Consider the following 12,329-nt stretch of genomic DNA (forward strand, 5'->3'; position numbering starts at 1 on the left):
TAATGAAAACAACCACTTCCGCCTCGAGTGGTGCGCAAGATCGAGAGCGAGTTCGATTTTGTGCGAGAATACTGTTCATTCAAGGGTTGAATACAGACGGTATCATAACCGAGCCTTTGAATTATTGCGGCAACACAAATGCTTTAAGAGTAGTTTGCTGAAAGCTTTTCATAAAGATTCTAAGGAAAAGGTTGTTTTTCTTTTTGGATTGTTAATTCCCTTTCATTTTCTAATTTCTTTCCACTAATCTGTTTTATATCGACAGTTATCCAATGGCATAAGCAGCTTAACAGGAGTCGCACCGCTACCACCAGGCTACTCTAATTGGGCAACCAATCGAGATTGAACCAAAAGGCACGCTGCGTGCTTTATGGCACGACAAATGATCACGTTCGAAAGGATAGCCGGAGCAGCGTCAGCGACATTGTTTCACTTTTTCCTCGCAGAAGTAATTAACGTGTTCGGCTGTCCGTGTACAGTCGGAGGAAAGCGTTAAGCGTACAAGAAATGAAAAGCAGCCACAACATCGATTGGCCCCGAAAACTGGACTGCGCCAACTGTCAAATCCGACGACGCATTCGTAACGCGTTTTTTTGGAAAAAGTTCGCTTCTAGTACCAGAAACCTCGCAAGCATCTGGTGGGAAGGTGTGCTGCGATCGATTGCGTGCCCGCTGAGTTTAAATAACAGGTAGCGAAATCGAAACCTCCACAGCGTGGCATTAGTTAGCATCTTCGTTCGAGATGTAATGTCTACCCTGACGCCGCGCGAGTGAGCGGCAACCAGGAAAGCGCCCTCCATGGGAGTATCGCGCGGCCAGATCAAGCACAAGACGAAAGAATGACTGACAGCACCCACCGCACTCTGTGGTCTCTGTAATTGTAGGTTGCGAAAATGGCGACCAAGCCGCTAACAAACGGTCCATTAGTAGCCTCTTTAGCATCAGCGGCTCGATAACGGGAGCCCAATCGAAGATCAATCAATTGCGCGGATCGGATTACGAACTGGAAACGGTTAACCTTTTCCAGCAGATGCGCCTGGAGTTTGTCGCCTCGAGCCTTTTCCGTGAAGAATGGTAAACACTTTCATCATACTCCCCCAGCGAACGGAGGGAGTAAGAGGCCCATATTTACTAATCTTATGCCTTCGCGAGTGCGTTTTCACACCGTCGACGACGACGACGACTGACGTGACCAAATGTTCACATTCGCGCCATTGCGACGACACCTGTTTTGCTCTCGCGGGGAGAAGGGTGATTGCTCCAATTTCGGCGTTCTCTTGGAGAACAATAATTGCGTACGAGACGGTTACCAGAGAAGAGATCACGCACCAGCCGCACTTTCCGCAATGCATTGCGAGGATGAGGGTCTGTGGGAGCTCATACACACCCGCACACGCGTACCGACACGCATCAACAATGCAAACGTTCCGCCACAACACGCGTATCGTGCCACCGTCGCAGGGTCTGTCTGGTAAAGTTAGGTCTGAAGGAGGTGTAAACAAATTTCTTGCAAACAATTCTCACGAACGAAGTAAATCCACTCACCCCGTATCGTTTGGTACTCACATGAACTTTGACACACGTGGAAAACACTGGAAGGGATCGCAAACTCCGAAACTAGAACCGTATATATATAATGGAGTAGCCCCCCAATGGAGAACAGTATCAGTGCACCAGTGTAAGCCCTCAAGAAGCGTTTCTTCTAGCGTTCCGTTGTCGAGCCGTTCGCTGCAAAGCAAACATACAAAGCCATGCTTCCAGTAATGTCCATCATTGTGCAGAGCTTAGTGCAAAAGTAGCAGTTCATGTGTACTAATGAGATCATCCTTCATTCACGTACCATTATAGATCACCACGGTGGCCCTCACGTTGGTGGCAGTGACTAGTGCGTACGTGACCGGTAATGGCTACAAGATTGTCACGAAACATTCGACCCACTACTTCGACAATGGAGCGAATTCACTCGAGTCCTATCAACCGTCCGGGATCGGCTCAGGATACAGTGAAGGAGGACTGATTGGATACAAATCGAGCCAGAACGGCGGTGCTTATCCGGAGAATGGTTACGACAACCGGGATTACTATACGTATCCAAAGTACAAGTTCGACTACGGTGTCCAGGATGCGCACACCGGTGACCACAAGAGCCAGTGGGAGATCCGTGATGGGGACGTCGTGAAAGGGGGCTACACGCTGTACGATGCGGACGGTACGAAGCGTGTTGTCGAGTATTCGTCCGATAAGCACCACGGATTCAATGCCGTCGTCAAGAAGGTTGGGCATGCCGTTCATCCGCAGGTCTACAAGACGGAGCACGGTATTTCCGGCGGTGGTTACGATCATGCCGAGGGTTACAGCTACAGCAACATCAACCAGCATCTGTGAGGAGGGGCCACCAGGCCACGCGTTTAACTTATTTACCCCACCGCACACGCCTGCACGATCGAGTTGGAGCTGCTCGAATCGCCGGGGAGACACGACTCCACTCCTAAAAGTATAGCAGAGAGCACAATCCGTAAACCGAAAGGCGCTTGTGCAGAGCTTGTGCAGAGAAAATACAGATCACTCTTCGTCTCGGTTGGTTTCAACTGCGCTTTGTCCTCGGAACTACCAGCCTGTGTTGACCCTACTGTGTTCCAAACCTGTCGAGGGAAGGACAGTTAAGTACTTGAAAGAAATGGCACGATCGTGGATCGTACTTTCTTCGTTTGCCAGTCCGCGGTTACAAGTTGTAGGAAGCGACAATAGGCAACTTAGGGGAACACCACGGCGGCTGATCGATAGCCCACTTTGGTTGGCTGACATTAAACAAAACGCGTTTCCACTGACCAGCTGATTAAGCAATTTAATTGCTTCGCAAGAGACCTGGTGTAAGCGCGGGCAAGGAGAGAAAGACCGGTGCTTACTGAAGACCCTTTTACAGGGCACTCGCATCACTGCCCCTTTTTAAAGCGTTGAACCTTTGTGAGAGCCACGGAAAAACGGGTTCCCGAGCTCCCGAGCTTTTCCATTACGCGGCCCGTTTGGGGCCCGAGGTAGGTGACCGTTTGTCCGGTTTTTCCTCGCCAGTTTCTGTGTTGGCGCGGGGTCGGAATGAGAATGGAATTTGCCCCAGACCCCTAATCCTTGGCAGGCAGGGAGGAGGATTTTCTTTCTACACGTACAAACGATGTCAGTGTCTCCCGCGATAAACAAGGTTCGTCGTTTGCGCTCAAGTCTTTCGATTCAACTGGCTGTTTATTCGCTTTATTTCGATTTTTTTTTCTTTGCAAATCTAATCCCATAGCTTGTTAATTAGTAATGCAACGACAGTAATGAGCAATAATTTGAGAATCCACAAGCTCCATTAGCAGCAATCCGGGGCTTGTCTTTGCGCACGTTTAATTGATGTCTTGCTTGTCCTACCACCATTACCGGGACCACTAACAATCATCATTAATCGGTTAAGCCTCGTCCAGAGCAGTGCCACCCATTTGCAGGGTGCCTCCGAAACGAATGTTCAACGTCCGTTCATCCAAACACCACCGACATCCGACATCCTCACCGATTTGCAGACGCAGTAAAATGTTGCACCCAACCTGAAAGGGAAATCAACACTCCACACTCCGCCTGATCGATATACGCCTTGTGCGCACCGAACGGAAACCCGCCTCCCATCGAATGGCCATACCACTCCCCCCCAGGGCATCTCTTCCCTTTGGTTCGGCCGATCGCGATCGTCCGGGAAAGTCCCCGATGGAGGATCGTGATGCGGGGAGGGAAAAAAGGGCAACAGGCTGGCAGGCGCAAGCGCATTCGCAGGGTTTGCGAACCGGTTTTCCACTTTCGTTTTCCGATTCACCGTATCCGACCGGCCACCGACAGGACAGGGCTCGCTATAGCGTCCATTTGGTCGTGCACAGCACAGCCAAACGCACAGCACAAGATCAAGGCAACAATCGCATTTGCGCGTTTATTCGTGATCCGATTAGCGATCCCGTGAGCGTGCTAGCAAGCGAGCGAGCGTAGGGGAGGATCCGTTTGTCGGTATAGTGCCGTATGCATACGGATCCGTTTCCTTTCTCACACACCGACCTCTTGCTCTCCTCGTCTCTTTCTCCTGCCTCCCGGGGGGGGACCGGTCGTGATGTCACTAACTAGTCCGCCAGTCAACTCCGCACACGGACCTCCAACGAGCGGCGTATAACCCCCCCGTGGGCCGGAGAAAGGCTTTTACTTTGGACATTCGGTGAAAATCCGTTTGCAAGCCCTGCTCCACCGCTCAATCGCAACGCGAACTGCTGTTGCTGCTGCTGCTGCTGCCGCTCGGGCTGGCCCGATTGTTGCGTATATAAACGTGCGATGAAGATGCACACCGCTTGACTGGTAGAAAGACCTTCACGCGGAGCAGACGCTACACCGTTTGCGCGGATAGACCGTAGAAGGACCTTGCACAATTCGTCTTCGGGAGGTGGTGTTTTTATTGTTTTATTGACACAACGCGTGCAGCGCAACAACAGCAACAGCCCCTCAGTGTGTGTTTGTGTGTCTGTGCATCTGTGCGATACGAATGGTGACAAACAAAGACTAAGAGGATTAAGTTGCCGTAAGAGTGAGCCCAGTTTATCCTAAGCAAATTTGTTTGAAAACATTCGCCGAATCCCGAAGGGAAGGATCAGTATTTCAATATGTTGTCGATCAAGGTGAGTCGTGTGCGTGGGTGCATCCGTGCGTTTTGAAATGCGCACTCTACATCACCTCTTCGTATTCACCTTTTGGATCGGGGAGTGCTGTGCAACCGGCAAACCGCGGTGGACGGAAGCACAACGCATACCACAACCACGAACCCTTTACTACCACGCACAGTACATACGCAGCACGCGGCAGCATACAGAGCACTTGGGGAGTGAAATTAATGTGCGATATGTGTGTGCGATAAGTTTGCGACAACAGATTTGTGGCAACAAGCTCAGGTCCTCTGTTCGTTCGTTCCTATTTTTTCACCCCGCCCTGGGCGATCGCGTCGCCGTCGTCATCTGTTGCCGCAACCGCGACGACTTGGGCGGCCACCACAACACATATCACAAGCGACGGGTGTGTGCAATTTTGCACCTCGTTTCATGCTAAATGTGATTTTAATCTTGCATTCGTCAAAAGCGGACGCCGTCATTTGCCTGCGGTGTGAGTGCGCTCTACACAGTGGCATGCTCGCCGTGTTGCACTAGCGCGCACGAGAGAGCAACAACTCCTGCTCGACGGCTTGTATGGCGGAATGGTCCGCAGAGAAGCTGAGAAATTCACGAGATAGTCTGCACATGTGCTGCGTAAGACTGGGAAGGAGACAAATCAAACAGCAGCGAGCGAGCTGCCAACTTTGCAGAAAGCTGTAATTACACTGCAACAGGCGCTGCAAGTGCCGCCGTCGTTCGATCAGCCCCGAACAAGCCAAGCACACGAGTGTCCTAGAATGACGAATCGAAGCGGATCGGATCGGTTTGCCAATCATCGTTTTTCCACCAAACATATTAACACCAGCTTGTGGGAAGCTGTGAAGCAGAACATCCTTCTCATTTCAGCGAGAAGGAGGAGCAGCTCAGCGACGGCGTAAGGAATACCGTGGACCTCATTGAGGCAATTGCGCGCGACCATTTAACACCCAATCGCAGCGTAATCACAGCGATTATTCCGATTGACAGCAAATCAATCAATCGCACGTCGCGGTTATGCGCAATCTCCGGCCACACATACGCCCTGGTGGCGCATTCATTTAGCACTCGCGATTTGATTTACAACCCGATCAGCCCAGCCCGATTGGCCACTTGCTGCCGGCGTGATAAAAACATCAGCGCGAACAGCGGGTGCGGGCGATTACAGGCCTTGCGAGCATAATGTTCTTTCGTGCGAACAAGCCATTCAAAACGGACGGAGCTTCACTGTTGCATACAGAACCGAGTGAGCAGAATTGCCCATTAGAAGTGTCGATTAGAAATCCATAAAATTCCCTAATTGCCGCTCGCGAAAGCATTGATTAGGTGATTTCGCGATACCTCCCTCCAGCGATGCTACGTAACTGGCGATTACTAGCGCGCGATCACTGACCGGGTGATAACACAGACGTGCCACGCTTCCAGATTCCACTTTACTTTGAACTTGATCACTTGCAGCAGATATTGAATCATTTTCCAAATTATATCATCAACCTGAAGCCTACGTGCCCCAGACAAGCAACGTTTCGATTGAGATGCAAAACGTTGATCAGGTGAATCAGGATCGGATCTTCGATTCCATAATCGATCGATCGCTAGAGATTGAGGCATCACGGGAGGAGGCGCGGCGTGGATTACACAATCGCGCACAACAGGGTGAAAGAAAGGTGACGACGACGGACGGTAAAGGAAATAAAGCAATAAACATTGGCAGATCTCAAGGGTGGAGCGATACGGCCGGCGCCAAACCGGCCAAACCTCCACTCCCCGCTCGGGCATAATGAGCAGATTCACGGAAGTGAAGCCGTAGGCTACTCCGGTTGTACTAAGGGATAGTTTTATGGCCCACTCTGCAGTGTTGGCGGTCATTGTTGAGGCAGGCACGTCCGCGAACCTGACCTGCAGCTACGCCTTGGCGGGTCTTGGCGGGAATGGAGACAGACATTCAATTGGCCTCGACGCGATCGTAATGATCGTTGACGGGGAAATTAACTTTCCACCAGCACCAGCAGCCGTCATCCTGCCCAAAACCGTTTCCTCGTGATGCTTTCCTCGGTGGTCTTCACTGAAATGCCAAACACCGAAGCCTGGTAGCTTCGGCCTATTAATGACGATCATTAAATTGTCTCTCTCTCTCGCTGTGGTGTCTATTACATTGCGGATCGAGCATGCTGCGAAAAAACACCATCACCGCCGGTAATGAGAAGCCTCGGCTGCCTCTGAGCATAACAGGTAACATCTGTCAGCATCGTTTCGCTGTCAGGCCATTAATTGAACTTCAACTCCTCTCGCATGGTACCATCCCCATTTGCATCGCCGATGGCTCACTTGGCCCAGGGTTTGGACGGCTTCGACCGACGGGATTACCCCCCGGAACTAACCTAAAATGCTAATCCACCATCGCTGCTCACTGCACACTTCGTGCGGTGCGGTGTTCCTTGTCGCCCTGGAACTCGCTTTACCGCTTTTCACTAAACCAACTCGGTTATTCGATCCTTTCCCTACCTCCTTCCTCCTCCTTCCTTGCTGCCTGGTGGAAACAGACGATACAAAGTCGTAAAGGTTTCGTTTTGAATGCAACAATCTCCGGATTGCATCAGACTATACGACGCCATCAACACCCATGGTGCCGTGCCGTGGTGCAGCTACTTCCGACAGGTCCGAGGAGATGTGCATGGGGGCTCGACGTGTGTCGCATTCGCACCTCGGACTCACCTCGAGTGCAGCGAAGCGAATTTCACTTTCCGTGAGAATCCCACCGACAATTGCATATGCAGCGCAGGTATCCTCTCGATCGATTTGATAGATAACGACGATAGGTGTGCAGGCGTGTGCCATGCCATGTCGTTTTCGTTTCGCCTAGACAACGAGAACTGGTTTCCCGTTGCACAAAGCGCCCAGCGTCCACAGCGAGCGGCGGTACTGCAGGGCCAAGGACCGATACCTTACTCCGGCAACTACTACAGTGTCCATGTGGCCATTGCTGCTGCGTTGCTGGATGGATTGGAAAGCGGTACACCACTAAAGCAACTCGCTGGCGCTGAACCAACATCCGGTGCCATCGGCAGTACGTCGGCGACCGGTTCCAACCAATGGCTAAATGTTGCTGCTGCTGCTGCTCCGACCGCTAATGGCGATTGTTTGCAAATCGTTCCAGCATCCAGCCTTCCTTTCGCGCGCACTGGTCCAATATCCGGTTGACGTCCGGGCCGCGAGCGTTCTCACGGGGAAGCGACACGTAACGAGCTGGCGAGCAGCGTTGCATAATACCATTTGACACATCTTTCGCACCCTCTCCCCCGAAATCATAAAACCATGGCATGACAATGTATGTCAATAGTGTTATGGAACAGAAAGCCTTATGAGATTCGTAATTTTCAATCAGTTTTTTGTGAGTTTACCCAACAATCGAGGGCGTGACTGACTTAATATTTATCGAATAGCATTAGCGAAACTCAAACAAAACACGAGAGCAGGCCCTCCGCTGATTAGGGGTTTCTGGGAGCGTGATGCCGTTGAAACCGAACATACCACCGCTTCCAACTGTCAGACATTCCCTTACACGGTCATGCATTTAGCGCAGCGGCATAGGTCACCCCATGTTTAGCAACTACTTAGTCGAATGGAATAGCGCCACCAGCGCCAAATGGGGCCAAAAATCCGGCAACCCAACCCAACCCCAGCACTCCCTCATTCTGTTCCCTTCTCTCCCCAAGAGGTAATCGATCCAAAATGGAGTGCACACGCACACGGTTTTATCAAACATGTCGCCAAGCCCTTGATTGCCCGCTAGTTAGAAAGGGACACCCCACGCCCAGGGCGTGCGTTGAGAGTGCATTTGAAAAACGACGGTTTCGGAGCCGCCGAATTGAAGATTGATTACGGCAGCGCAACCCGGCCCTGCGGCCCTGCTCCGCGAGACGTTCAAATTAATAACCGGCACTCGCCGGGCCCAGATTTTAATTGGCTGGGAACTCTGGCTCCTGGGCCAGCTGCTGGTGGGCCGACCGATAATAAATCATGAAGGAAATTTCTTTCAAACCCAGCTCGGTCGCCGAGGTCAAACCTGAAGAACCGGGCATACCGTCCGGTGTGCTAGTGAGTTCGAAAAACGAATTGTGACTGTACCAATCTGTCACAATCGAAAAGGCAATGGCAATCGGATTCGTTTGCAGTTCGTTGATCGACTCCATTCGATCGCAAAGCAGTAAAGTAATTCATTTTCTTCATGTCCTATTCTCTTCGACAGCGCCTACTGCTTGGTCTCACCATCGTGACAATTGGCACTGTTTCTTCCTATAAAGATGATCTCCATGACTACGCCCCACAATACGTAAGTAAGCAGCGCCGCCCAGATAATGAAGCTGATTACAAAGATCGTCATCGGTGCTCATTAGATTACTCACGCTTTGGTGCCTTCATAAATTAAGCATTTTATGACGCATAAAACGCGATCACCCATGCAGATCAATTCCTGGCATGAAGGTCACACACCAGTGGTTCGCTTTCCCAATTGGACTGGACTGATAATATTTCTTTTCTGTGTGATTATTAATAATTAGCAAAATGCGTCGGAGCATATATTCTCATTCGGTAATGTGTCACGCAAGATGTCCGAGTGCCACTCGAGCATAATAATAAGAGCTGAAACAAACCAAGATGGCTGTCCTCATTAGTCCACCACGGCGTAATATTACTCCAAACAGCATGTAAATGCTGCAAGTATCCTTGATAACTGCAGTCTAGACTTCAGTCTAGTTACAGGATTTCATATTTTTCACCTACTGGTCACCTGGTGACACTAATGCATCTACTGCTGCCCCTGCGAGAGAGTTATTTTGTGAATTTACATTAATCCTCCGCATCCATTCGAACCGGCCATGACGGTCAACCGGACCAGGAACCGAGGAGTTATGGCGCCAAATCGATCGTGAAATCGACGTAAAAACAGAAGAGCAGAGAAGCAAAAAACAAAAAAACAAGCGCCCCGAGACGCAACAGAACACGCACGTACCCGCCACATTTACATGTGGCTTCGACGGCGACGGGCGCTTGGCGTGAAATCTTTATTTATTGCCACTATTTTTAGCAACACCCTTGGCTGTTGGGGCGCCATTAACAAATTTATTGCTAGAAATACGCTCGTGCTCTAATGAGGGTAGTGGTGAACTGTGGGGAACTTAGCCTAGAACGATGTCCTTATCGAGGTGTTTTTTTTTCATCTGCAAACAATTTCGCTCTCCTTCGACTCCGGACATGCGGCGGTGCGGAAAGCTAGATATTAGTAAACATTAGCGGACATCGTATGTGTCCGTGACGGTCACCATCAGGACAGTTCGATCGTGCGAGCGGCAGTGGTACTAAACAGCACGTTTTTATTGCCACGCTAAAGGACATTGTGGCTCGTGCGTGAACCTGCGAAAGTCCAATAAACGTCAACACCCTGCATGGGTTGTGGTGCCCTTCTCTCTCTCTCTCTCTCTCTTTCTTCGTGGCTCCGTTGTCGTCGTCGTTCGTCGCCAAACGATCGAGCGCAATCGTGCGTATCAAATGAACCTTTTATTCGCATTAGATTTAACATATTTTCCTAATTAAAAAATTATCATAAACTTCACGCTACATTGTAGCGCACGCGGTACCGGAGCTCGACCATTAGATGGGCGGTACAGCCAGCATGGCACAGCAGCTCGGCCACTTGGCCACTCGCGGTTCACTAGGTTTTGCGGTTTTCCCTCGCAATTGAGGCTTGACCGCTTGGTGGTGGACCGCTTCTCGGCTTGCGCGCGTGATCAATTATGCATGCTTAAGGTGTCAGCTTTGCATACCGCGGACGGAGTGCACGGTCAGCACTTCGCGCTCATGACTAACCCAGATTGTCAGTGAGACACTAGGTGACATCTAGTGCCAGTAGCTGCCAGAGAAGTAATTTGGATTTCACTTGCACCCCCCCGTTTCAGGCTCACCCGGCGTACTCGTTCAGTTACGGCGTGAAGGATCTGCATAGTGGCGACGTCAAGTCACAGTGGGAGACGCGCGATGATGGCATCGTCAAGGGGCACTACAGCGTCGTCGAGCCGGATGGTTCGATCCGTGAGGTCGACTATACGGCCGACTCGAAGACGGGCTTCAATGCGGTCGTCAAAACGCACGGTCCGAATGCGCACCCGGTGAAGGATGAGCATAATGAGCATCACCATTACTACGACGAGCATCATTCGCAGTCGAAGATTAATCATTTCAGCAAGGGACAGGATCATCTGATTCTGAGCTCCGATCTGCCCCATCACGAGAAGGAAATTGCCGAGATTAGCGAGAAAAAGCGTCCGATTCCATCGATCCTGGAGCTGAAGCCGCATGTCAATCTAGAGAAACCACTGGTCGCTTACAAGCACTACGAACCACCGAAGACGATCTTTAAGCACTACTCGTACGATGAGCTGAAACCGCAGCACTCGAGCGGCTCGGAGTACGAGCACGGCCACAAACACTACGCCCCGGAATCGTCGGACTTCTTCTCGGAGTCGGTCGAGGACGATAAGGATCTGTTTAAGCCGAGCATCCGCATCGAGGAAGTGAAAGCGCCGGATCTGTCGAAGCTGCGGCCAATCTCGCCGGATGTGGACTTTTCGAAGATCACGGAAAGTGAACTCGGTCCGTACTACACGAAGGACAGCTTCCGGCCGTTCGCTCAGTACAGCAACACCGTGTCGCACCCGGTGACGCTGCAGAAGGCCAAGGTGCACACGGTGCACGTGGACAGTCGGCCGAAGAAAAACCTGCTGAAACCGCTCACCACGCCCGGGCTGAAGAACTTTGCTTCACCGTCGGTCTACAAGTTTAATGCGCGCACTGGGCCCGTCCACCGGCCCACCGATTACTCCAGCTACTTCAAGGGCAAGGGAGCGAGTCGCCAGTCACGCACCGGGCCCGTCCTGTTCGTCCCGAACGAGCAGAAGGAAGCGTCACAGCGCATGGTCCAGTCGATGCTGTCACGGCAGCCATCGCGCAAACATCCGGTCTATGCTACTAATTACGCTTAAGGCTTAAGGTGGTGTGGGGGACGGGAGGTAACCGGCCTCCCAAAATGTCCCCACCATGCACAGTGCAATACAATCACGAGCAAACCGTCGTGCGTGATAGTCTAATTTAAAAACGAAAGGAAGCAATTCATAACTCGCTAGTATAAAGGCACGGCTCGAAGGGATCTGTTGCGTCTTACAAATATGGTGGTCTATTTAATAAAATGTAAAGTGAAAGCATCAGATCGGACGTGACTGGCAGCTTGCGCTGAGTGAGCAGAAGATTTATCTTGCGATCTTGGCGGGTCTCAGCCAGTAATTCAATTCCCATTTGCCAGTGCATTGTGCAATCATCAAGACTCTCTGGCTACTTTCCTACGGATTGCAATGCCACAAGGAAGTGGGCAGTCATGGGCTGCAGAACACTCTGGCTAATCACAACCTAATGATAGATCACCGATGATCGATACCGCCAACGCTAATAGCGTCACTCCGGTTCCGGGATCACTCTAAGCCGATCAGTGCGGATCCGGTTCAGTCGATAAAACATAAGCAAATCGAACATACCCAGGCCAAGCTAGAACAGCTCCACGCCCCCCCGAATGCCCTTCTGTGGAATGTTTAT

General features: G+C 51.1%; 1 protein-coding gene across 1 annotated transcript; it reads left to right on the top strand.

Moving 5' to 3' along the window:
• Window positions 1–4,376: 4,376 nt before the first annotated feature.
• Window positions 4,377–11,909, top strand: LOC126578209 (uncharacterized). Its single transcript, XM_050240547.1, has 3 exons — window positions 4,377–4,682; window positions 8,935–9,018; window positions 10,643–11,909. Exons 1-3 carry the CDS (start codon window positions 4,668–4,670, stop codon window positions 11,723–11,725), a joined length of 1,182 nt encoding a protein of 393 aa, XP_050096504.1. The 5' UTR covers window positions 4,377–4,667; the 3' UTR covers window positions 11,726–11,909.
• Window positions 11,910–12,329: the final 420 nt, after the last annotated feature.

This window comes from Anopheles aquasalis, chromosome 3, assembly GCF_943734665.1.
Source record: "Anopheles aquasalis chromosome 3, idAnoAquaMG_Q_19, whole genome shotgun sequence".
Classification (NCBI taxonomy): domain Eukaryota; kingdom Metazoa; phylum Arthropoda; class Insecta; order Diptera; family Culicidae; genus Anopheles; species Anopheles aquasalis.